General features: G+C 41.4%; 1 protein-coding gene across 11 annotated transcripts in view; it reads left to right on the forward strand.

Annotated features, from left to right (window-relative positions):
- pde4d (phosphodiesterase 4D, cAMP-specific) overlaps positions 1-27928 on the forward strand; it is a 223576-nt gene that overhangs the window by 173201 nt on the left and 22447 nt on the right. For 9 of the 11 annotated variants that reach the window (XM_074637708.1, XM_074637709.1, XM_074637711.1 and 6 more), the window contains 4 exons: positions 22613-22804; positions 26504-26540; positions 26640-26716; positions 27094-27143. In XM_074637708.1, the coding sequence (XP_074493809.1) occupies positions 22613-22804; positions 26504-26540; positions 26640-26716; positions 27094-27143 (356 nt within the window). Of the gene's footprint in view, positions 1-10815; positions 11469-22612; positions 22805-23243; positions 23264-26503; positions 26541-26639; positions 26717-27093; positions 27144-27928 lie in introns of those variants that run through there. The other 2 variants (XM_074637713.1, XM_074637716.1) reach the window with 2 other exon arrangements.

Consider the following 27928-nt stretch of genomic DNA (forward strand, 5'->3'; position numbering starts at 1 on the left):
TCTTAATTCCTCACAGTCCATCTTAATATTTGTCTTCGGAGGGAAACAGTGTAAAAAAAGTCACTGCTGTTGTTGCATGAATGTCATCTAAGATTATCTTAGTCAGCGTAACGGTGTCCTCATCCTAACTGCTGCCCCGATGTCATTACATTAAATAAACCTTGTTTGTTGAAGTGCAGGAGAGAACAGTACTTCAGCCTTCACCCAGAGTACCAGTGAGGCAAAGAGCCCAGTCTCTAACAGGCTGTGGATTAATGCGATTAATTGCACATGAATCACACATTTTTTATCTGTTGAAAATGTACCTTAGAGGGAGATTTGTCAAGTATTTAATACTCTTATCAACATAGGAGTGGGCAAATATGCTTGCTTTATTCAAATGTATGTGTATATTTATTATTGGAAATCAATTAACAACATAAAACAATGACAAATATTGTCCAGAAACCCTCACAGGTACTGCAGTTAGCATAAAAAATATATACTCATATCATAACATGGCAAACTGCAGCCCAACAGGCCACAACAGCTGTCAGTGTGTCAGTGTGCTGACTTGACTATGACTTGCCCAAAACTGCATGTGATTATCATAAAGTGGGCATGTCTGTAAAGGGGAGACTCATGGGTACTCATAGAACCCATTTTCATTCACATATCTTGAGGTCAGAGGTCAAGGGACCCCTTTGAAAATGGCCATGCCAGTTTTTCCTCGTCAAAATTTGGAGCGTTATTTAACCTCCTTCTTGACATGGTTTTAATAATGGATTCCCTTAGATTTTCTAGTTTCATATGACACCACTATCTTCACTGTAGCTTTTATGCCGAGCCCGCTACAACCTAAAAATTGAAAATTGTGTTAATGCATCAAAGAAATTAGTGCCGTTAAAACAAACTTGCGGTAACGAGATCAGCTCAGACTGTTTTTTTTCCTCCGGTCTGTGAAATCTTGCAGGTGACATTAGGAGCACAGGAGGACGCCAGAGGACACAGAGGCACATGATGATTACCTGTCTCGTGCAATACTGTCAGGATAGTGACCGTTTTATGAAAATAACTTTTTTTAATCACATTTGCTCCATTTCTATCCACTGCAGCTTTGACTTAAATGACCTGATCGCTACCGTTTCCATCCTCCCTTCTGCCTCTGTCCCAGCCGGTCTGTCAGGTCCCATCGATCTTAAGCCCCTAACAAGGTGGCTGACCCTGCCAGTCATGAGAGTAGAGTCCTCCCTGTCTTTCTGGCACGCAGCCAGTCAATTAGCTGTTTATGCACTTTTGTACTTAACCTGTGGAGTCTGCATCCGTGCCTGCTCATTTGTCTCACCGATCACTCTAATCAGCTTTTTTTGCTTGTGTTACTTTTCACACGTAGTTTATTTTTATGCAGCAATGACATTTCATTGTTATATAACATTATAGAATGTGTTGAATTTTCTTCCTTTATCTACCAGGTTGAATCACAACAATATTCCCAGTACCTACATCCCTTTAAAATATGATTTGCAATAAATCATTGAACTGTGCCGCAACCCACATCTAGTATTTGAAAAGGTGTTGCTGCCTGCTTGTATGTACACGTTTCAACATTCAGATACAGCGGTTCTGGTTTTATGGCTTTGAGCCTCAGGGACACTGAGTGACAACAGTCGCACCGTCACCTGGTGCTCCGTCACAGCTCGTCGCCGCCACTGACGGCGTGTGGCCGACCCAGGCAGCTCGGCAGACATATGCTTGTGTTACAGGTTGTGTGTTTGTCAGAGATCTGTGAAGCCTTGTGCATTGATCTGTGTGCATTTTATCTGGCTGTACTTGTTGTGGTGTGTGTGCTCATAGTGCCTGCGCTCAGTCGGCACTTGTGTGTGTGCGTGCATGCGCTCATGTGGCGATGTTCAGATGTTCGGTGCGAGTGTTGAAGCCTGTTGTGTCTGTCGTTGTGTCTGTGACTTTGACAGCCTCCCTGTCCACCCAGGAGCTGTTGTCACATGCTGGCTGCTTCTGTCAGAGCTGAGCAGAAGCCGTGACTCCACAGAGATTCACGGCTCTGTGTGTTTGAGCTGCTGACGGTTGAGCTCTTGTAGCTGCATTTTCTCTGCAGAGCAGACTGCCCCCTGCTGACAGCTGAGAGCAGTTAAGACATTTATCAGAAGGATAAGATTTTATCTTGATAGTGTCTGAAAATGATAATACACGATGACAAATGACAGTAATCTCCTTTGAAAGCTCATAAATATTCATGCTCAGTTGATCTCGTTCCACTTGCAGCTCTTAATATTATGACATCTTATCTACAAACACAGCTATATGCTTCATTTTCAAAAAATATAGATATAATACATACTGTATATCTGCTCTACTAATTCCTGCTGTTGGCTCAAATTGTAGATACTGCTGTTGATTTGACATGTATTACTCATGATGAGAGGTTTGCACTGCTGCTTCCAGATGGTTTATTGTTGTACTCTGCTCCCCCTTAGTGGTGGAAATTAGCTATTACCAAGGTTGGGGATTGAGACGGGGCTTGGGGCTGGAAAACGTAGGTTGGTTTCATTCAATTTCATTAAATAGAATTATACTTTTTTTTTGTCAAAATAATGCACTGATATGAAGTGACTTAGTCGTCTGGTTCTTTGTTTAATCAGTTCAAATACTGAACCTGATTTTTTTTTTTTTTTTGTTTTACAGTTTATATACTGTAATAGACATGCTTGAATTTCTGTATCCCACTGTTCACTTTGGTGCTAATCAGCAGTTAGTTTGACATGTAAATTATGAGATATTTTAGCTACATGAAGCAAATTTCCTCATTCTTCAAGGTTTTCTGTTTGTTACTCGTATTACTAATTTTTGCTGTATATTGGAAATTGGAATAGTTGGAAAGTCCTTATTTGTCCTGTAAGGGCATATAACGTGTATAAATCTTACCCCTCACATTGTAACTTTTATACTAGATTTGGATGACAGCGCATGATTTAGAGAGCCTCCCTACAATTCGGAAAAATGGATAGAGACCAAAGATAAAAACACTTTTAAATGTGTATGGAACGGTTTATATGGTACCCTGTTACTCAGGCTGTTCTCATACACCGTTTGTAGCTATACCTACAAAAATTATTAGATTGTAATTTGTGTATATCCCACAAAATCAATTCATATGTAACCAGGACATATAAAGAGCAGCAAACACAGTGTTCGGAGGAGAACGGGGTGGACGGGTGGGTCAAAAAACACCGGGCTTTCACCCAGGGGACCGGTGTTCATACCCGTGTGAAACCAGAGTTCAGCGTTGATTTATTAGTCATGTAACTTGGAGTTATTTTAACCCAAACACCTGATCTTTTCCTAAACCTAACTAAGTAGTTAAGTTGCCTAAATCTAACCAAGTTGTTTCCTGTGAAGACGGGAGTTTATTTTGGAAAGACTGGAGCGCAAATTGACATGTGCGTCACGTGTTGCTGGACATTCATAGGAAAACACACAAAATGAGGATTTTTCGTAAGATATCAAACGAACCGTTGTATGAGGATACGTTGCAGGAAGTTACAATGCATCCGTATTTTGTGTTAACAACAAAATAAATGCCACACACCTCACCAACAATCTCGGGATCACTCAAACCACTGACAAAATTTGAAAAATGTCAAATTATCTGAGGGGAAATTGCTCTTCCTCATTGAACTGTAACATCTCTTGCACTTGTCAGGTAAAGAATAGACCTTCGATAGATATATTAAGTCTATAAATAGATCAGTTTGTGCTGGCCAGTGTACAATAATCAAATTTGGGTTCTGGTATAATTTTACCTACTGGCGGTGTGCATGGAGAAGCAGGCAGTATGGAAGATAAAAAACTCCAGCATTACCTGCAGTGGGAGCAACTTTACTGTTAAAACTGATGTTTAAGTTTAAATCTGGACTTCTTCAATGACATGATCATTATCATCTTACTGTTCAGTTATACTATACACTAATCATCTTATCTCTTATCCATCATAAAGCTTTACCTGAAGTAGATTGGCATTGTACATACAACAGTGCAGCAAGTCTACGTTATCACTAAAAACATATGGTTCCTGTGGCATTACTGATGGTTATGTGAGAGAAAAAGATAAATTAGTTTGCTCTACCTCTGCACTTTGCTCCTCCCTCTCCTGCATCTCTCGCTCTCCATCTCTCTCCATCTTTTTCCCGATCAAGTCACACCCATGCTGAGCCCTCTCCTCTCCTCTCCTCACCTACCCCTCCCTCCCTCCCTCCTATAGAGATAGCTTTATCAGGTTTGCCGTTCTATCTTTTCTCTCTCTACATCTGTCTTGACACAAGTGTGTGGCAGTGCTTGAGAGCCTCGCCAAAATGAGTTTGCCTGTCAACTCAGATTATCTGTCTTTGGAGAGGATAGCCCGCTACCGCCACGCCTGCTCCAACGGCTCGCCCTACGCCACAAACAAGCCCATCGACATCAAACCTCGTGGCAGGAGAGGGTATGTGGGAGGGAAGGGGGAAAGCGTGTAAGTGATGTGACCTTAGCCTAAATTTTCTGTCTTGTACTGTGGATTTAAAGGATGTTTTTTTCATGTGGAAGTATTTCATATTATCTGCATTCTTTAAATAGTTTGATATTCAGTGTTCTGTGTTGCCAGCTTCTGCTTATGTTGCTCTTTCTCTATGGTTAATATCCAACCATTGCTTGCATGTGAGAAGTTGAGATGGAGTAAATGAATTAGAGTAAGAAGCAGTAAGACAACCCAGGAGGAAATCTTAGTAAAACTGAACATCAGCCGAGCTTAAAATCTGTCTTTCTTATTGCTCTTTGAGTGTAAATGTAATTTGTGTGTGTGTTCTCTCTTATCAGAACATTAGCTGATGAATAGCTCCACCTGGACAACACAGAACTGGAACAGTGTTCACAGCCCGAGCGTTGTGTAAATGGTGGTTGCTTGGTGGCTCGTTGTGTTGTTAGAGCTCTGTCGAAGCTGTAGTTCTGCTGTTTGCTCTGCTGAACCTATAGTGTCGACCTGAAGTGCGTGTAGCTGTGTGTATGTGCTTGTTTGTGTCTCTCTGTGTTCCGTGAGCTATTCTGCTTTTACAAAACATGGTTAAGAGCCAGGTAAATGATAAATAAGCAGGTCATCATCTGAAGCATCAAGGTGATGAAGAGGACAAGTCCGTTCATAATCACAGCAGAGCGTAGGCTAATCATCAGAGCACTCTCTGTCCATTAAAGCTCACACAGACAGTGTTTAGACCTTGTTAGACCCATTTTCATACTGCATTTCTCTGACTAATACGTACTCAGCGACCCCAGACAAAACCAAGATGTGATATCATCTGATGTGTATGGGTGCATCAACATAAAGTTCAATTGTGTGTGTTTGTGCCTCTATAGTATCTGAATATGAAGCAACAGTAATGGCTGTTGGCGTTTGTAGACATATAGATATGGATGGTGCCTTGTCAATACTGTGGAGCAGCCATCTGTGCTCACTGCCTGCTCCTTAGTTAAGTGCTATATATACCAGCATTTACTGAGTGTGTTTATCTGCACCATATACTCAACCCGCTTCATGGGAGAGGTCTTTTTTTAAACAAAATCAATCATTTTGTCAATTTTTGTGGTCACTTAATCTATGAAACAGTTTTTTATGGCAACAGTTATACCATTTTTTAACCACTAGATGGCCCTGGTTCTCTGAGTTGCACAGAATTGCTTCGAACATAATTACTGTAAGACATAGAATAATCATAGGATAAAGTGGTGCTTACTAGATGGTGCACTAAGAGTTTTAATAAGTCACTAACATACTAGTTTTAGCCTACAATTAATGTAGTAGTTCCTTTCTATTACATGAATAAAGATTCTATTTTGCCTAAAAACTGAAATTCATCCATTCATTCAATTATTTATTGGTTGTATTGGGCACTTACGGAAAAGGTTGGGGTTTTTATCTTGCAAAACTTAAAACAAAACTCAAAAGAAAGAAACAGAAAATTCATTATAAATAATTAGATGAACAATGAAGATGGTAACGTAATGTATATAAATGTTAATTTTCCTACTGTATAGTGGTGAGAAATGTATAAACAAGATCCCCGCAGCTTTGGCATTAGAGCTGCAACAATAAATGAATTGATTAGTTGTCAAATTAATCGCCAACTAATTTGATAATCAATTAATCCAAAAAAAAAGTCAAAATTCTCTGATTCCAGCTTCTTAAATGTAAATATTTTCTGGTTTCTTTACTCCTCTATGACAGTAAACTGAACATCTTTGAGTTGTGGGCAAAACAAGACATTTGAGGACGTCACCTTGGGCTTTGGTATTTTTCTGACATTTTATAGACCAAACAACTAATCGATTAATCGAGAAATAATCGACAGATTGATCGACAATCAGAATAATCAGGTTGTTATTGGTTTATTTTTTTAAATAAAGACACATTATCACCTCGAACAGAAAAAAATAGAAAATACAAATTGTTTTTCAGGCTGAGATATTGATCTTTTCTGGCATACAGGGAGTTACATGGTGTTGTAAGTAGTACAAGTAAGATTGATTCATTCTGAATATACAATTTGATTCTGACTTCTGGGTGCAGTAACATTCTTGCATCCTGCAAATTCAACCTAGGTTCATTAGTTTTCATTTTCAGTTTCTTACACCTCTGCTTCCTGGCGATGGCAGTAGTGTAGCCTAAAAGTCTCATTATGATATGTGAGTGTTTGTCTTTGTATGCACTTGTTGGCTACTTTGTTTTTCACAAGAAACAGTAGAGCGGAAAACGAGAAGCACTTTCCTACTGATTCTGACCCAGTTTGCTGATTGCTTCTATCTAAACAGTAAAATAATGTGGTCTAAATGTGTTCAGTTTCTTAAATATTGAACTATTGATAAATAATGTTTGCATAAGCCGTGTCATCATGCTGTCTGCCGTGTTTTCATTTGGGATTCGTGTGGTTTCAGGGCAGAGGAATGAGTTTTCTTAAGGAAACTGTTCTCTTTTGTTACTCTTTCCTCGACCGCTTGGAATGTGCAGACCGTGGTAATAGGATTAGTTTCACCACTTTGACCAAGCTATAAACTCCACCATTCTGCCATGCCGCACTGAAAGCATTAGATGTGCCTATTCGATTCACTGTACAGTAACTCACTTCAGGTGTTCCACACATATTTTTTCATATTTTTATATCAACGTAAAACATACAGTATCAACCATCAACCCTGCCAGTATGAAATCAGATGCACTGTCCAAGAGATGTCAAGTGTCTTTCATTAATTAGAGTTCATTCCTTTTCTGGCATGAAATTTGACACTGATGGACACATGGTGATATGGAAGGAAGCCATTAAATCAGTACATGGTTACACCGCAATCTGATTTTTTCATGCACTTTTAGATCAGTAGTGCAGGGCCTAGTTACTTTGCACACAAAATTATTCATTTGAGGAGGTGTCTGTATGCACCGTATGGCTGGTGGCCATGTGTTTGTCCATGTGTCTGCATGGGAGCTCATCTCCATGTTCGTATACAAGAAATTAGTATACGTCATCTGTGTCGCTCTTACCTCAGGTCTGCCTCCTTTCTTCCCTGACATAAAAGCACATCTATGTAATATTCTCTGAAGCATCAGCGGCCATGAACTGGGTGACCGCGGTATTATTAGTCTATGGGTGTAATGAGCAATCTATTCTTCCCTCATAAGAGCTGGAGATGGATGCATTTCCTTTTCTGGTGCTTTTTTTTTTTCTCTTGAACAAAAGAGAGGCATCCTCTGACTGATGTCCATCTCTTGTTACTAACGCCTACGGCCAGTTGCAGTATTGATGACATGTAAATATTCTCACTGCTTTCAAGTTGAGAGGGCTGGCATAATGTGTATGCTGATGCTTCAGTGTTTTCTGGTTACACGTGTTGTGTTTTTTTTTTTCTGCGTTTCTTGTTGACGTTTTTTACGTCTTGGAGCTACAACTGGGGACGCAGCAATTGTTGTGTCCTACTTTTTAGCTGCGTTTGCTGATCTGGTGCTGTGTTTTCACTTCATCCCCAATAGATAACTGCAACAGAGAGAACTACAAAAGGCTCAGAAATAATTGTCTGCAGCGCTAGAGCAGGATGTAGAGATGCAGGATAATGCTTGAAAGCAAAACAATCCTTATACTGTATGTGTCTGCGTATGCGTGTTGTATACCAGGCTGAAATAGCACATGCTTACAATGTTGACTTTTATATCCCACTATACTGGTTTCTTTTTGTGTGTTTTACGTTTTGGTTGATTTATGTCTTATTTACATTGTGATCCTCCAACATACTACAAGCTACACACATGAAACACATGGAGTGCATACAAAGGTGGAGTAGCTTGCTTTTTCTCTACTCATTCATGTGTGATTGACATGCCAGACAGGCAGCTGACACACCTGTCTGCCTGGTGGAGTGCTAATGTTAGCTCTTTTGCACACAACTCTGACAGCAGACGATGCCTTCTGAGCTCCACACCTATTTCATAGACAGTAACACACTGATGCTTCTATTTTACAGCCAGCAAGGTACTGATGTTTTTATATGAAAAAAAGGAAATTAAAATCAAATTAACCTACTCCGTCTTGGGTATGATATATCATTCTGTTTAAGTAGAATATAATAATAAGTCTTTGAAGAGAGTGCTGGAATAGGTTTAGTTGGTTCTAATCTCTATAAATAGATTTTGCATTCACATGTAGAGATTTTGGCATCGGAAGCGTTCTGGTTTCCGTTTGTAGTGTGAGTAGTATTGCGATTTTCAAAGGGGTCCCTTGACCTCTGACCTCAAGACATAATTCATTTCTGCCATAACTTGATGCAGAAAAGGCAGAGTGTTTGACGCTCATCTGATCCTAGAATCGGCCCTGGTAAACAGTCCATCTTAAATGACATTATCGTCTGGCGATGATTTTGCTTTTTATAGGCTTAAAATTAGCTTGTAAACTGGCTACTTGTGAAACAATCCGGTCGTACACATTGTCTCTCAACGCCAGCTCCAGTCTTGCTTCTCAAGTTGCTAATCGGACTGTAAATAATGAGCAGCGCACAGAAAAGGAAGTCTTGGCCTGGATATCCGCTGGCTACACCGGAACCCCAAAAACATAGCCCCTTGCCCCCAGAGGCTTATCCTTCGTCGGAACCAGAATTACTCAGAATTACTCAGAATTACTCAGAAATACTTTATTGATCCCTGGGGGGAAATTGGGGAACGATAGCTGATGGGTTCCAAGATTGAGTTGGTTCACACAATTCATGACTGCATGCAGTAAATGAAAGTTTAAGGCTTCCGGGGAAAGATATGCATTGGACCTGAATGCTGTGTGTTACTGGCACCTCTTCTCTCTCTCTCTCTTCTCTTCTGTTTGTGCAAAGGGCAGCAGCACAAAGTGGCTTTAAAGAGGATGTTGCGACACATTTTTTTGCCACAGAGGTTTAACACTACAGAAAATGTTCGTGCTCCCAAGAGCTTCTGTTGGTGTGGAGAACTAAAGAAAATTATACATAAAAATGACTGTATATATAAATTAGGACTGTCAAAGTTAACACGATAATAACGCATTAACGCAAATTTTTTTAACGGCACTAATTTCTTTAACACACTAACGCAACTTGTGACTTTTAGGTTGTAGCGGGCTCAGTTTTAAGCTAGAGTGAAGATACTGGTATCATATGAAACTAAAAAACCTAATGAATCCGTTGGTACTAACCATGTCATACTTTCTTGTCATGGAGGAGGTTAAATAACGCTCCAAACTTATGCTAAATTTTGGCGAGGAAAAAACTGGCTTGTCCATTTTCAAAGGGGTCCCTTGAACTCTGACCTCAAGATATGTGAATGAAAATGGGTTCTATGGGTACCCAAGAGTCTCCCCTTTACAGACATGCCCCCTTTATGATAATCACATGCAGTTCGGGGCAAGTCATAGTCCAGTCAGCACACTGACACACTGACAGCTGTTGTTGCCTGTTGGGCTGCAGTTTGCCATGTTATGATTTGAGCATATTTTTTTAAAGCTAAATGCAGTACCTGTGAGGGTTTCTGGACAATATTTGTCATTGTTTTGTGTTGTTAATTGATTTCCAATTATAAATATATACTCTACATACATATGCATAAAGCTAGCATATTTGCCCACTACCATGTTGATAAGAGTATTAAATACTTTACAAAACTTCCCTTAATGTACATTTTGAACAGACAAAAAATGTGCGATTAATTTGCGATTAATCACGATTAACTATGGACAATCATGCGATTAATCACAATTAAATATTTTAATCGATTGACAGCTCTAATAAATTTACATTATGAGCAAGTTAGAAACTAAAATGATATATTTATCAATGTTAAAACTCTTGAGGCAGTTTGACAAACATGCTGCTTTTCTGTTTACCATGCAGTTAGTAAGTTAGTTTATTCATTATTAGATGTCTTGTGTCATCATTAAAATAGCTTGCTACGATTAATAGTAAAAGTCTAATTAATTTTATCCTCATTTCCTTTCACATATTTTCCCTCCCACACGTGTTATTCTCAATTTTAATAATGCTACCATGTGCCAGTAAAAACAAAATCACGAGCTTTTCAGTAAATCCTTTGCTTTATTGCCTCTCTTATTGGACTGATGACAGTCAGCCAACACTATACAGTCTCTCCCGATCACTGACATACTTTAGCTGTTGGTTTAAGGTTACTGTGGCAGCCGAGTGATTGACACTTGAGACGATTGTTAGGATTGCTGGGGGATACAAGTCCCGCCCTTCAAGGAATTACTACCAAAACAACCCCTCCCACTCCAGACATAAGCAAGCTGCAGCTCAGGGAGGCAGAGAGACAGCACAGGAGAGGCATGTAATCTCAAAGACAGGGACACAGTCGTAAAAAAGAGAGCAAGGGAGACGGAGGTAAGCAGGGAGAGGAAGAGGAGATCTTATTTCCACCAGTCAGGGAAAAAAAACTCGGGGACTTGAAAGAGAGAAGCAGAGTGAGAAAGTGGAGCAGAGTGAGTGCATGGCTGGTTTAGGAAAGAGGAAGGTCGCACGCTGAACTGGCAAGAAAGATAAGTGCAAGTGAGTGACAGAGAGAGAGAGGCAGAGCAGGGCAAAGAACCACCTACTCTCAAGAGATCAGAGCTCGAGGAGGAGCAGCAGCACTGTGGAATAATCTTAGACGAAGAGTTTGGTCTCAAGCAGCTTGGCAGACCTGACAACTCCAATGAACTAACACTGACTGAAGTAAGCTTCCACTGGATCACCTCAGACCAGTGAGGACTCTGGTCAGACCACAGCGGAGGGCTGGTCAGAGGGCTCCAGGTGGCCCAGAGGGGGTGTGTGTGGCTTTATGTGTGTATTTGTATGCAGACGTAATGTGGAAGGAAAAGCCAGACCATGAGTATCATTCTTAAACCACGGTCGCGCTCCACCAGCTCGTTGAAGAACACGGATGGAATCTGGTAAATAGACTTAGAACTTTCTCCTCCTGGCAACATTTCCATGTTAATCCTATTGTGTGTGTGTGTGTGTGTGTGTGCGTGTTTTTTGCTCTATTGTTCTCTGACCGCTTGTTTGTTGCTCTCTGAAATACTTTTTCTCTGCCGGCTCACCGGCTTAATCCCAAGTCCTTCCTTTTCAGTTTTTTGTCCCTGTGCTTTGAGTGGGTCTTTCAACTGTCGCCTGAATGCCATCACTCTTCTTGTCAATCAAAACTTCTCGGCCTCTTTCGTGGTTTGCTGCAGAAACCTTCTGTACCCTGTAGATATGTCAGTTATGTTGTGTCTGGTTTTATGTGCATGGCGTGACATGCTCTGTGGTCAGATTAGATTGGTTCTGTCCTTAGTGTATTTTGTGCATCATCAGACAGACTCAATAACAACATTATCATGACCCTGGTGTCTTACCCACAGTGTGCTTTCATTCAGACAGTGAAATCGTCTGAAACACAAGGTTGTTTAACTGCAAAAGAATCGTTCGTTGAGGAATGTGTTGTGTCGCTCCATACATTCTCCTGTCTGCACATGGCTCCAGATAAATGCAGGATGCAGAGCGCAGAGCCGGGGGCACGAATCGCCCTGCCCTCCCCCTTTCGTCTCCCTCCCCCCTCCTGTCTCAACTTGTCCTTGCCTGTCAGCCCTCATTTCCAACTAACAAATTGCCCTGTAGCTTTAACATTAGTTATTATTCACAGTTTCCCCATTGTGGTACTCTGAGGCATAGGTGTAAATGGATCAGAACAACCCTGGACAAATACACAGTGTCCGTGGGGTGGTGGTGGTGGGGAAGGGGGGCGTTGCCCAGCAGCAGCATGTGTTTGAACCCTGTCGGACCTCCCTGCAGGGTTCACAGTGTTCTCACATTGTCAGTTTATTAATCTGCTCTACAACCTCCCCAGCAGGAAATGACGCTGGTGTGAAATGAAGACATTAATTAGGTTTTTGAGGGTAGCGGCTCTCTGAGCGGCGGAGATCACAGACTGTACATGATGTGGTTTGAGGGTGTAAAGCGTACACATTAACCTGATATATTAGTGTTAGAGCTGAACGGAGCTTTTTCTCATTTCAAAAGCTGAGGATCTGGCAGTGTTAGGTTTTGTATGAGCCATCTTCTTGAATGACTACCAAAAGCAGTACTCAGCTGGACAAGCATACCGCCTCCTCCATCTGTCCTGCCCCCCTCTCTTCTGTTATTTACTGTTGTATCGAGGCTTCTTTCACTAATTCTCATCATCGCTTTGTCTTTCATAATTGTCATCACTGAGCTTACAAGATTTACAGTAGATTTGTGGCTATTAGTATCACTTAAAAACCTGAGTTGTTAGGGTGGGTGTGTTTTATGTGCAGAAAGAGGTGCGTGTTATCTCCCTAAGTACGCTAATTCTCATGAAGATAAACACATTAAACACACAAGTTAAAGCTTCAGTAGGCAACAATTAGTTGGCATCATGGCTAAAAATGCCAGAATAATCTTTCAGCATATTGTAATTCAAGTGTTCTGAGAGAAAAGTACAGTTCTGCACCTCTTCATGGCTCTGTTTTCAGGCTTTAAAAGATCTTTCAGAGAGAGAGCGTTCCTATTGGCTGTGCTCCGGCTGGTGGGTGGTGCTTTGTATTTCCTCAACATGGCTCCCGGGTCACAAACAATACACTACAAGATGTTTATGAAAACATTTGAGGTGAGAAATAGGCATTACAGTAACAGAATATCGATTCATATTTGATCAGCGCTGCCTATTTTGACTGTTTGGTCAGAGATCGCAAGTGACTGACAGCCGGCTCTCATAGATCGAAGCTGGGCGGCAGACACCAAATCAGCTCTGACTGGTTGTTTTCCTCCGGTATGTGAAATTTTGCAGATGCCAATAGGAGCACCGGAGGACACAGAGACACATGATTTCTTTCAGATTACCTGTCTCATGCACTAATGTCAGGATATAGTGATCGTTTTATAAAAACGTTTTTTAATCCTATTTGCTCCATTTCTACCCACTGCAGCTTTAAGAATCCGTGTATGTGTTTCTTAGCTGCACCTTTGTGTGCTTGCATGAGTGCTTGTGTGCTCACGTATTTAATACAGTGACGTGGTCCGGGTGTGTGACGTGCCCCCCTGGCTTGACCAAACTCAGACCCCACTCCACCCAACCGTGTAAATGCAGGTTTGTGTACGCAGACTTTTGAGTGTCCACCAGCGTGTTAGCTTGAGTTTGGGAATAATCAGATGTTTCCTGTTAGCTCCACACCTATTGTAGCGCCTCTTTCCCACTTTAAAACCCAGAGTGGTGTTATGGTGCGCTGAGATAAAGAGCATGGAGAAGTGGGGGGACGTGTGACTTTGAACTCAAGTGTTTGCATCTGGCCTTTGTCAGGCCGCAGTTGGGCACCTCAGGCAGGCCGTAAATGTTGAAGGTTACGCGTTATCTGGCCTCTCATTGACAACATGCAAGTTATCTAACATATTTTCCAAATTTGACCTTTAGTGATTCAGACCTGATGATGATGAATAGGACTGAAAATAGGTTCATAGTTAAGTAGACCTCTATGTATGTAGAAGCAGAACTGGTTTCCTTGGCTTTGAACCATGTGGTCTGAGATAGTGCTGCATCGCCATAGTGACCTCTTTGTATGTCCCTCATGATTGACTGAGTTTCCTGAAAGGCGCAGTGACAGCGAGCACTAGAGTAGTGTCACGACTAAAAGTGAAGGATTCGTTTTACTTGACGGGGCAAGAAAAACCAGAAGGAGAGATAGAGAGAGAAATAGTGCAAACCTTTAACGATCATTTTTGACATACAAAACTTTGTAATATACTATAACTTTCATACAAACTTTAGTAAAGACTTTGAAATGTTATGAACTGTAACATTCACCAGCCAATGTACCACCGCCCTTATCCATTTGTCTGCCAAAGACCAATTTTCCCAGCATTTGCTGCCTGATTGGAGTTAATTTTGCCTAATGTATATGTGTGTTTGCATGGCTGCTTCTGTTCATGTGTGAACATGTGATTAAAGGGTGTGTATGAGTACGGGCCACATAGAGCAAACGTGTCTTGGTTATCAGCGAGTACTCAGTCACTTATCTGCTTGGCCTGACCGTCCTGTGGGTGCTGGCCTCTTCACAATTTGTTTTTCTGTTACCTCTGTCTCATATTTTCTGGTGGTTAGGTATTGTTTGGCCCTGCCCACTCCCCCATTGACTTTCCATACAAGATGGCGTGGACTGTTCTAAGAATTAGAGGTTTACGAACAACAACATGTTGCCTCGTGGAGTTATTTTTTGGCCGGGATGTTAAAGGAACAGTATGTAGCATTTAGTGGGATTTATTTGCAGAAATGGAATGTAATAGTGCAAAGTCTTTGGCGATTAGACTCCATTGTGACGTAGTATATTAAAGGGGGTAGTGATGCCGTGGTGAGATTAGGTATATTCTCCCGGTCTAGACACTGGTGGTGGTGGTGGTGAAGGGAGTTGCTGAAGATCTAATGAAGGGATGTGGAGCAGGACTGGGCACTGAATATGATTAAGACTGGAGGTGATGGGCTGGAGGCGGGCTGCATTGGTTTGCACTGAAATGACAACTGACAGCAGCAGAGAGGAGAACAGTTTTATAATTTGATAGCAACGATATGAATGGCTCAGGAAGATCGTGGCAGAATCTTGTTGGTTAACTAAGAGTGAAACGCCCGAAGTCAAGTCCCAAACATTTGTGTATGTATGGAGTGTAAAGAGGGTCTTCCTGACTGAACTTCAGCATAGGCTTCATGAGTACGTTTTCTTTAGTGTATAATCACCTGAAAATAAGAATGGCTCTGTTTTCGTTACCTTAGAATGAGCCGTTTATACCCACATATGGAGCAGGTCCTCTTCATGGAGCCGGCTGCCATGTTTCTACAAGTAGCCTAGAGCGGACAAACCAAACTCTGGCTCTGGAGAGGACCATTCATGTTTTTGCGTCGGCCACTGTAGTTCTCCTACACACTTGGCACACGGGAGAAGTTTCAGTTGGTTGCAATCTGCAACCTCACCGCTAGATTCCAACAAATCCCACACACTGCATCTTTAAAGACAGTATTTAACAGTGGAAGTGAATTAGCTGCTTTGCCTACATGTGCTGCAACATTAGGTTCACGGTTGTATGTGCAAGCTTAGGCGAAGAAAAACATGATAGTTCTCAAATATACAAGATGCAGAACTGGATTTTCAGTCTTTTGACTATTCCTTTACACATTCTAAGTTGGGCACATTTCACCTACCGTAGAGCTTGTCTATATGATCTTTAAGGCTGGATTACAGTAAAGTGATGCAGTGTTGTGAACTTTGAATGAACTGAAATTTGGTACCTGAGTTTCAGTTACTTACTAACTTTATTAGGCCTTGCCGAACATAGGCCACTGATGAAAAGTTCCTACCCAGTACTGGTACCAAATGATTCTTTCTCCAGTACCAAGGAATGTAATTATGTTTTTGTACAAAAACATTTTTTTTTTATTTAGTGAAATATCTCAAAAATGTTTACATTCATGATGATAATTTTGGGGGAGTGGCTTTGGAGGAAGGGCTGAAGCGCCGGCGTCACTGTTGCCGACTTGGCAACTCATTCATTCATTATCTGTAACCGCTTATCCTATTCAGGGTCGCGGGGGGCTGGAGCCAATCCCAGCTTGGCAACTTTCTCGCTAAATTTAGGGACTTTTGGAGCTAGTGCGGCTGGCTACTTTCTTTGGAAAAGATTTAGCAACACTGGGCTCGGTTTTTCAGTTGGATCATTTTTTTAAATCTATCATACTCTTGCTAGTTTCTCAAGATTACCAACAATAGCTTTAACTATAAAAAGTATCTGAGAATAAGTAAAAAAGACTAAGAATCCGACAAAGCATTCAATGCCAAACCAAAGCAACACAGCTTCTCTATTCGGTGTCTGAATCTCATGCGTCATCTGTGCCAACCCCTTCGTCTTTGGTCTCTATATTCTCTTTCTCTGCGGCGGGTCACTGTTTTGCACTGAGAACATGGTCAAGGTTACCACATATTTGTTCAGGATCACACACCGACACTGCATGCATGCGAGGAAACACACTCCTCACAATCCTCATAAATAACAACACTTGAATGCTGATACATACACACACACACACACACACACACACACCGCTCTGACATGTCTCTCCTTGTCCTTCCACCTCTGCCTGCTCCCCTCTTTGTCCTCACAGCTTTCTAAAATAAATCAAGTGTCGTCTTCCCTCTGTCTATCTACTTCAACACACTATACAGCTCTGTTCTGAGCAACACTCCGGCACACTTTTCAAACACATCTGGAACTGAAGTGTGTGCCCAGTTTGTATAATTCTCTCCAGATTTGTGTCCTAGTTTTATTGGAAGAGAAAGTTTTAGCTTTTTTTTTTTTTATATATTCTATGCTTGTTTGCACTTTGAGAAGAGACCAAGATATCATGTTTGTATTACGTACTGTCTCTTGCATTGTTCTGCATTTTCTGGCCCACCAACTCTGAATGATCGTTGGAAAACAGAGCCTCACTATCCTCCCCTCAGCTGATTATGTATCAAAGACACTTCTGCCCTGACCTCTTTCTCCAGTACGTCTCCTCACAGCGCTATCACGTCAACTCCTGTAGTGTTTATACTTGCTCAAATGATCCACAGCTGAATATGAATGAGTCATTGATCTATGCCATTTGGTGTGTGTGTGTGCGTGGGAGAAAGAGAGAAGGTGAAGTGATGGAGAGCCAAAGACAGAGACAGGATAAAAGAGCTTTGCGGTGTCCTTAGCCCTATATGTGACCCAGCAGCGTCCTACAGTATAAAGTCACCACTCATCTATCTCAGTACCCTTACAACTGTACATTTATTGTTTTTTAACCTAGCTAAGCTCTGTTGCTGTGCAGTTGAAAGGTTTCTAGCAACAAACAATCCCTCTTTTCTTTTTTCCCTGCAACCTAAACTTGAGCATGAAACTCTACTCCGGTGGGAAACATTGTCCCTACAGGCCGTCTTCTCGTCTACTCATGTAGCTGCATGCTACTGTAGAAAAATTATTTCCCACAGTATGCTAGTCAGGTTACTGTAATACTTTTAATATTTTTAATACTTTATTCTGTCTTGTTTTCATTTTTCAGTGAGCCATCTTTAAACATGAGACAGATATTGGGCTTTGATTACAATGAACATTAGCTACCAGCCCTTAAGGCATGTTATTGTCTGCCAAGTATACAAAAAAAAGCTTGCTGAACAGATTATTCAAGATACATTTATGCTTTAAACAATGAATACCTGGATTTTAAGAAAAGTTTGTTAAGTTTATAGCATCGACTGTATATAAGAAGTGTCTGTAGTCACCGTGACGTGACCCATTGGTTTGAGGACTGCTGTTTTAAAGCCTCGAGTTCGGCATTTTGTCCGTCGACATCTTGGATTTTTGCAACCAGAAGTGACACAAGAGGTTGGAGCTAAGTACAACCGAACGCTGAATAAGACATTTTTAGATGACAAAAAAAATGTACTTGCATGAATTGAAAACACATTGTGAAAGGGTTAAAGTTCTAAGACGAAAACACGAACAACTCCCAGACCGGACAACGCCGTGGTAGCGACCTGTCAATCACAAGGTAGCCCCGCCCTAAAGCATACCCTGCTTAATGGTCTATTTGACTCTAAATGGGACCATACTTTACTAAATGAACATCATGCTGTATTGAAGAAGACCTGAAACTAGCGATTGAGACCATAAACTCATGTTTACAATGTTTACTGAGGTAATAAATCAAGTGAGAAGTAGGGTCATTTTCTCATAGACTTCTATACAATCAGACTTCTTTTTGCAACCAGAGGATTCGCCCCCTGCTGGCTATTAGAAATAACACAAGTTTAAGGCACTTCCGCATTGGCTTCACTTTTCAGACCCCGGAGTTACCCACTGGTTTATAGTCAAAAGTCACAAGTTTGTCCCAGAGGATGCTACAATCTATACAGAAAACAACACCTTCTATCCTGAAGCCGTCAACGCAGGGATTGAATTTATCAGGTAGCAACCTGCCAATTGCAGGTGAAAATTAATTGTCATGGGTGGCATCATTATTAATAGCCGTTGTGTAAATTAAAAACGTGTCAGCTAGGGATCTAGGAAGTTAATTCTGAGGCCTAGTCAGATCTTGAAATACTAAATATCAGTGCAAAATATGTGCAATTTGCAGCTCCAGCACAGATACATCTACATTGGCCATCATTGATCAGCTTATACAATACTGTATAGTTTACAGCTAAGCATGAATTTCTTTCTTTATTTGTTCTTTGTGTCCTCTCCTCTTTCAGCAAGTTCACTTGTGGAAATATATGAAGTTTAAAAACTAGAAAGAAAGGTAGAAACAATAATTGGTGTGACGTTTGATGGTGTCACAATTATTAGATAGATATCTTTTAACACCTTGAAAGAGATCTCCGTCATCCATCCAGTGTTTGCACATCACATATTTCCTCCCTCGCCATTTATGTCCGAGTTCTGGATCACTCCCTTTTTGGGTAAACTGTGGTCTCTTTTTTGTCTCGGCCTCTAAGTTATGCTGGGTTTACTTCCCATCTCCACGAGAATCCCCCTATGAGTCGTGCTTTTTTTTTTTTGTTGATTCTTACAACAGTCATAGTGTTTTTTCTTCTTTTTTTCCCCCCAACTCTGCTCATTAAATGCCGCTGCTGTGTGTCAGAGCAGGGAAACAGGCCAGACATTCCCACTGTGATGTCAATGCTGGTGTAATACTTCCATAAACTAGTTGCGAAGATCATTCCCGAAGAGGGCGTGTCTGTGGAGTCACACAAAAACTCACACTGTAAGTGGAGTTACGCGTCAGGGGTTTGGCTGAGAATCCGTGTAGGCTGTGACGTCAGTGTAAGTGTGATTATGAATGGGCTGTTAAACATATGCTGGGTGTTGTGTTTCGTCACTTTCACTATCGCTCTATCTGGGATCTTTGTCTCCGTCTCGTACGCAAACATGATACACACACACACCCATACACACTTATCACACTTAGAACAGCTGGAGAACGGAGTGACGTGTGCCTGTAATGAGTGTCTGTGGTTGTTTCACACCTGCAGTAAAGTAAACCAATGGATCACTTGATGCGATAAGAGGGTGTGGATTGGATTAGTCGTGTATGAGTGTTTGTGTAAGTGTAGAGATGATAACTGGTTTAGACTAGAGATGCAACGATTAATCGATTAGTTGTCAACTACTGAATTAATCACCAACTATTTTGATAATCAATATATCGGTTTGAGTCATTTTTTAGAGAGAAAAAAAGTCTAAATTCTCTGATTCCAGCTTCTTAAATGTGAATATGTTCTGGTTTCTTTACTCCTCTATGACAGTGAACTGAATATCTTTGAGTTGTGGACAAAACAAGACATTTGAGGACGTCATCTTGGGCTTTGGGAAACACTGATCAACATCTTTCACCATTTTCTTTCATTTTATAGACCAAACAACTCATTTATTAATTGAGACAATGAAGGTAATTGTTAGTTGCAGCCCTAGTTTAGACTGACATGCTTCTGATCTAATACTATATATAGAAAACAGAGTGAGAGGACTCAGGGACAGAGATTGGGGTGATGTGTGTAATATGAGACAAACTGTGGAGGAAAGTTGCTGGAGTCATTGCAACTCACATATTACCTCTCTGTCTCTCTATCGTGTGTGTGTGTGTGTGTGTGTGTGTGTGTGTGTGTGTGTGTGTGTGTGTGTGTGTGTGTGCACGCGCACGTTAGAGACCCAGAAGAGGACAATACGATTGCCCTTCCTTAAGTCATCAGGCAGACGGCCAAACTATCCCATTCCACTACCAAAACTCACACTCACTTAGCCACTGCTACTCGGAGAGATCACACAGGGATAACACAGCGTTTAGCCATGTAGTTGTTGTGGAAAATATGCCTGGCATGTCCTGTGTGTTGTTGTGGCTGTGTCGGGCGGGTTCAGATACACGGTAATGACTTCTTCCTCTTAAAACTGGTCTCACAAAGAGTACAATCCCCCTTTTTCACAATCATCCTTGCTTAGTACAATCCAAAGTGACAATAACCTGCACCTGTTAGGTCAGTGAATCATCTATTGAGATATGTGAAATATCCTGAAGAATACGCACAAGCTCAAGGTGGAAAAAAGGAAGGGTCCTGATAGCAATGTTAGTCATTTCTCATTGTGTAATGACAAGGAATGTTTTAGTTGTTATGTTAAAGTTCAACATTGGAGCGTGCTTTCCACACCGTGCAAACACACACGTATGTACACTCTGTTCTCAGGACATCCTCTGCTCTATGCATTCATAAACATGCCGCTAATATGAGCAGGGCGTCCCGTACCAGCTGAGACGTAGATGATATAAATGTGGGATTGTTTCCATAGTGAGGATGATGATGATGACAGAGGGCACGTCATCCCACTTGCGTATTATGTGTCGCACTTCAAGGAATCCCCCCTGACCTTAGCATCCACACCAGAGGGGATTATGGGATTGCTTGATAGTCTTAGCGATGAGGCAGATATCTCCAGTGACGGGCGTTAGTCATCACCTGGGCGAACCATCACCTAGGAGACTAAGGAGCTCATGGTGACATCCCAGTGGGAAATGGTGTCACTGGTTTAGAAACACCTTTCGACTGTGAGTCAGTGGCAGTGTTGGAGCAGAGGTATTCTCTGTGGCCCTCTGCAGAGTTTAAACAAAGCACATCACTTGTTGTTGTGTGTAGACGGCTTTGAATATGGCTGCGTTAGTTATAACTGTTGGTTATTCTGCCACCAATCATAATTATCCAATAATCAGCCAGATAATGAGTGACTGACTGATTATAAATATAAATGGTTAGGCTTAAGAGCTAATTTACGTCATCCAGTAGTGCATGAGTAATAGAGGGCCCTCATGCCTACACTGTGACCGTGTCATGTTATGCTTTCAGTGTCACAGCCCGTGACCATGGAGCAACATATGGAAGTGCATGGAAAAAATATTCATGTGGGTTTAGGCGACATGTGAGTAAGCTCTGAAGTCATCGAGACCTCTCACATGTAATTCATATTTGCATAAAGCTTGTGATTTATTTAGACATGGAGTCACATCATGCAGCCGTAAGTACAGTCTGTTATAGACACACAGGACTTTATTAGAAGTTAATTTATTCATTCATGCATGGTGTGCACTTTTATAAGAATTTGTATGTCAAAAGACTGGAGAAGTGGCATCATTTCAGGTGGCGGTCAGATTGTCAAATTGATTCTGAGGAGAGTTGATCACTGCATTCTTCCCCTCATCTTTTGACTGTTGAAAGAACATCAGACATGCTGAAGCGTGAATCTTGGCTGTCTAGCATTATTAGGGCTGCAACTAACGATTATTTTCATTGTCGATTAATCTGCCGATTATTTTCTCAATTAATCGATTAGTTGTTTGCTCTATAAAATGTTAGAAAATGGTGAAAAATATCGACCAGTGTTGCCCAAAGCCAAGAAATATTTACATGTATTACACGGCTTTGTTGAATACTCGATTCTGATTGGTCAATCCCAGTCTGTTATTTCTTTATAGCAGACCATTGCTATGTATAACAGACCGTTGCTATGGGTGCAATGGACCGTTTTTGTGTCAAATTATTGATTTCTTAAGTAAGTAGCCGTGTAATAAGCGGGATCATGTACAGCTAGCTGGTCATTGTTGTGAAAGAAACCCCTTCAGGGCGATTCAAGACCCCTCCGTATCGCCCTCTCTGGGTTTCTTTCACAACAATGTCCCGTCAGCTGTACATTATCCCTTACTTGAGAAACTTGAATCAGAGAATTTTTTCTTTTTTTTTCTTGAAATATTACTCAAACCGATTAATCGATTGTCAAAATAGTTGATGTTATATATGGCATTATATTAAAATGTCCTCTTCTGGAGTGTCATTGGGTAGTTGAACATGATCACAATTGTTGCTTGACTTTTCAAATAACCTCAAAATAATGTTTTAAGAATTTTTTTTGTATTACAATACCAATTATTATGTACATGATCATATTCTGATATTTGTCTTTCTCCCTCTCTATTTGTCTCCATATGCAGTTTTGATGTGGACAATGGCACGTCATCAGGTCGCAGCCCCCTGGACCCCATGGCCAGCCCGGGCTCAGGCCTCATCCTGCAGGCCAATTTTGTCCACAGCCAACGGAGAGAGTCGTTCCTCTACCGATCGGACAGTGACTACGACCTCTCGCCCAAGTCCATGTCCCGAAACTCCTCCATTGCCAGTGACATGTGAGTGCATGGTGTCTTTTGCCTTCCACCTGAACCTTGTTAAAATACACTCAAATGCTCCCTATTGTGCTGAATGTGGTTATTTCTGTGTATGAATCTGTGTCACGGTTGGATGTTTATCAGACCAGGTCTTAAAGCTGCCGTGCAGCTAGCTTTGGCCCCGGTGGGAAGTGTGCATGACCAACAGCTGATTGCGTGGTGTCACATCTATTCTTAGCCAGATCCAGCAGCATAAACAAAGTGGTCAGTCACAAAGTGTCCACAAGTACAGTTTATGTGACTGATATTTTGCAGATAATTTCTATATAGCTCATACGAATACTGGGATGGATTTGTGTGCTGCATTTAATCTGTTTATGTTTTTTTTTATCATCCCCAACTCCCCATTGCCTTACAACTGTAGCAGAACACACTCCAGACATGATGATAAAACAACTCAAACCAGCTGGCATCTTCTGGGTCAGTCAGTGTATATATTGATAGCGCTTTCCTCATTTCCCACGCAGTGGTGGCTATCCAGTTACATGTACTGGACACTTAGTGCTACAGGAAATAAAAATATTGACCGAAAATATAGCATTTCGATCCAGCCTGAAGGAAAGACAAATAGACAAAAGGATGAAAAACAATGTCCTGCAGTAACCTTATACTTCCTCCTTACTGCTGCATTTTGCCTCTGGAGTATTAAACCAATGACCCTTCCTTGACCTACACCCACTATCCACTTACCTTGTTCAAAACAAACGAAAAAAAATCCTTTGTGCATAGAATTAGATTAGGAGTAGAACGGAGAATCCCATTCAAATCAACGTCAGAGCGGCGGCCATTTTTATGTGAACTGTTGCCATTGTGTAACAGAATGACTTGGTCGTGTCTAGAAGAAACTTTGTTTCAGTGTTACAGAAAATTAGTTGAACAGCGAACTGGTGGCCAGCGGCAGCGCCCGGTCTAAATGGTCCCTCTTCCTCACTCCCCATAGAGGAACAAGCTACCTAGAGTTGCGTCTGTTCTCTTCCCGGCACCACATTTTACGGCCCCACTGACGTGTGTTCTGTTGTCACCATAACAACTAACAACAATAGCCATTATCTTTTGTACTGGTCAAATCACCACGAAAAAAACAGATTAATGTCCCTTCTACTCCTATTTTATTTCTATACCTTTATGCCTCATTCTTTCACAGCCTTTTTTCTGCTGCATTGAATAAACAAGGAAACTTCCAGGAGGCAATTTGTCTTAATAGCTCTCTTTATGATATTAATAATACAGCTTCACAATCAAGTTAATCATGTAAAAAAATAAATTGCATGTTTCCTTAAGTACTTAACAAAGAGACATCTCATATTCTTGCCTCTCCTCTTCTACAGAGATAAACTTCCTTCACTCTCATAGAGTACATAGCCTGTCATCTTTACTCTGAATACCTTCTATTTGTCTTGTGATAGTAACACATGACGAGCCTGCGTCTCTTTTGACTTTCATAACAGACGTGTCAGCTCACGTGCCAGTGGGTGTGTGCATGACGTGGCTGTGGTCTTGTAGGAGGAGATCTCCTTGACACTGACACACTGACTCCTGTCACCTGAACAAATGTTGACAGTCATAACATAGTTCCAAGGTCAGCAGGTCTCTGACTCAAAGATTGCTGTTTAAGATTCCTTTAGCTGGAGTTGAATGAGTAATGCCTCTCCCTTAACAATGCACACTGAGGTGCTCAAGGCTCTGATACTCCACCTACTCCAGGAGCCACGTGTGAGAGCCGGGCTTGAAAACCGGGGCAATCGGTGAAGCAAAGTCAGAAACGTGCTCAGCTGACTTTTCCCTGGATAAATAAAAGTCAATAAATATATGAAATAACTAGAATGGCACTCGGAGAGCGCAGACCTCCGCCGAGGTGCCTGACTTTCAAAACAGATCACAGCTGGCGGTACCGTGAGGTGGTCGGCTTATTATTAACACGGTGTGTTTCCGTGTAACGTATCGGCGGATGCCTCTCTCATTCAGCAGCCTTGTTATGTCTGTATAACGTTACACTATGTTGTCTGTCATCCCGTCATCTACCGCTTTTTTCTTTCTCACCGCGGACAGCCGGCAGCTCCCTCACCTTGAAGTCTTGCCACACATCCACACACGTATCTCTCTGCTCTCAGAAGGAAGGGGGCGGGGTCATGCGTCATCAACTCGTCATCAGTTACACTGCACATGTGTTATACCCTGTGGTCTTAGTGCTCAGGCTGATCGGAATCTTTAAAAAAATTCCTGAATCTGGATCATGATCCGGATCGCCACCAAAATCTAATAGATTGTTCATTGTGCTACACCCCATCCCTCCCAAAAATTTTGTTCAAATCCATTGCGAACTTTTGGAGTAATCCTGCCAACAGACAGACAGACAGACAGACAGACAGACAGACAGACAGACAAACAAACCAATGCCAGTGAAAACACTAGAATGGCACTCGGAGAGCGCAGACCTCCGCCAAGGTGCCTGACTTTAAAAACAGATCACAGCTCACAGCTGGCGACACCGTGAGGTGGTCGGCTTATTATTAACACGGTGTGTTTCCGTGTAACGTATCGGCGGATGCCTCTCTCATTCAGCAGGGGAAGGATGTGGTGAAAGGGTGACTGTATGAGGGACATGGCTGTACAGCAAGTACAAAGACAGCTTGCAGGTTTTACAGTGTCCTTGTGTTGAGAATATTTTGCCGGGAACTCACTTAAACATTCAGTAGGCAGAACATTTTTGGCATTATTGGGCAAAAATTCCATAGTAACCTTTCAGGATATTGTAATTCAAGTGCTCTGAGAGATAACTAGACTTCTGCACCTCCTCATGGCTCTGTTTTCAGGCTTTCAAAATCTAGCCTGTTACAGAAGACTTTAGCCAATCACAGGTCATTTCAGTGAGAGCATTCCTATTAAGCATTCCTATTGGCTGTGCTCCGGCTGGTGGGTGGTGCTTGGTATTTCTTCAACTAATTTCAACATGGTTGCTGGATCACAAACTTTCTCATTTTATAGCTAAACAGTGCACTACAAGATGTTTCTGAAAACATTTGAGGCGAGAAATAGGCATTACAGTAATGGAATATTAATTCATATTTGATCAGCGCTGCCTAGTTTGACCGTTTGTTCGGAGTTTGCGAGTGATTGACAGCCGGCTCTCATGTATAGACGGCAGCTGGAAGGCAGACTCCAGATCAGCTCTGATTAGTTGTTTTTCTTCCGGTCTGTGAAATCTTGCAGATGCCATTAGGAGCACCGGAGGACACAGAGGAACATGATTTTTTTCAGATTACCTATCTCACGCACTACTGTCAGGATATAGTGACCATTTTATAAAAAATAACCTTTTTTTAATCATATTTGCTCCATTTCTACCCACTGCAGCTTTAACTACTGTATGTGCACATACTGTACATGAGACATGTCCACCAATAAATCCCTTATTGAAACCCCAAACTGTTGAAACTACTACGCATTGTGACCATAGGGCCTCAGCTGGTAGCTGATGTGATGAGTAAACATGTCACTGTGATTGAGGGGATCAGAGATGCTGAAACTAATCTAATGTGATGACCCTCGCTCCTCCCTCCCTCCTCCTCCACCCCTTGACCTTTTCAGCACATGTTGTCGAATGTCAATATACTGTAGCTCTGCAGTTAACATTAAAGCCACTGTCTTTGTTTTTTTCAGTCATGGTGACGATATGATTGTAACGCCATTTGCACAGGTGAGCATTTGTGCCATTTATTTTTTTGTACTGTCTTCATATTTTACAGTGTCATAAATTGATGTATGATTCAGTCCTAATCTCTCATGTTTCCTTCAGGTTCTTGCCAGCTTGAGAACTGTACGAAACAACTTTGGTGCATTAACTAATCTACAGATCGACAGAGCATCCAATAAGTAAGTTGCCAGCCTTACTGCTTTTTTTTTCCAAACAGAAATGAAATATGTCATAATGGGAGGAGATAGGTCAATGGTCAACATGTCAGCATATCACATATTTGATGACAGTCACTTTATGACTAAGATGTTCTACTAAATAAGTGATCACATGCTGCACCTACCTGCACTGTGGCCAGTCTGGCTTTGCTCGCCCTCTTCTGTTCTTATTGAGTACTACAACAACAGTAGCAACAGTGTGTGAAGGCTCTGCTACATGTGTAGAGATGAGTGAAGGGAAATGGTGCTTCTGTACTGGTCAGGTAGAAAGTTAAACTACTGATTGTATTGTTTTGGAAAGGAAATGTCTCAGTGTGTGTTTGCTTCCCCCCTGACAGGAGATCACCCATGTGTAACCCAACGCCAATCACCAAGCCCAACTTCACAGGTATGTTAACAGCAAGAGCAGCATGTTGGTTTGTGTCCTCGATGTGTTTGTGTATGTGTGATAAGATGTGTGGTCTGGGAATCAGGAATAGATTTGCTATAGAAAAAGTAAATAATAATAATTACTATTATTACACAGCTTTGTTGAATACTCAATTGTGATTGGTCAATCAAGGCGTTCTACGGTCTGTTTTTTCTTTATAGCAGACCGTTGTTATGGGCACAGTTCTGATGTCGGACTCTGTCAGGCCGTTTTGTCAAATGATTGATTTCTTATGTAAGTAGCCGTGTAATAAGCGGGATAATGTACAGGTAGGTGGTCATTGTTATGAAATAAACCCCTTCAAGGTGATGCCGCACCCCAACACGGAGCAGGCATTGCGCTGTCGGGGTTTATTTCACAACAATGACCAGCTCGCTACATTCTCCCTTACTTGTTAGCATTAGAGGTAACACTTCACTTGAAGTCCCACTATTTAGCATTTTCTAAGCAGTATCTAAACATTCAATAAATGGTTCCTGACACACTATAATGTAGTTGTAAGCAAATATAAGTATTGATTAATGTATTTGTCAGCAACTATAATATAATATGTCAATATGCTTTAATTGTTGACAAATACTGTACATTAATACACACTTAAAAATGTTCTTATATATGCTCACAATGACAGTATGGTGTATTATAAACCATTTATTACACGGCTTTGTTGAATACTCAATTCTGATTGGTCAATCACTGTGTTCTACGGTCTGTTATTGCTTTATAGCAGACCATTACTGATT

Source organism: Sebastes fasciatus, chromosome 6 (assembly GCF_043250625.1).
Source record: "Sebastes fasciatus isolate fSebFas1 chromosome 6, fSebFas1.pri, whole genome shotgun sequence".
In the NCBI taxonomy this organism is placed as follows: domain Eukaryota; kingdom Metazoa; phylum Chordata; class Actinopteri; order Perciformes; family Sebastidae; genus Sebastes; species Sebastes fasciatus.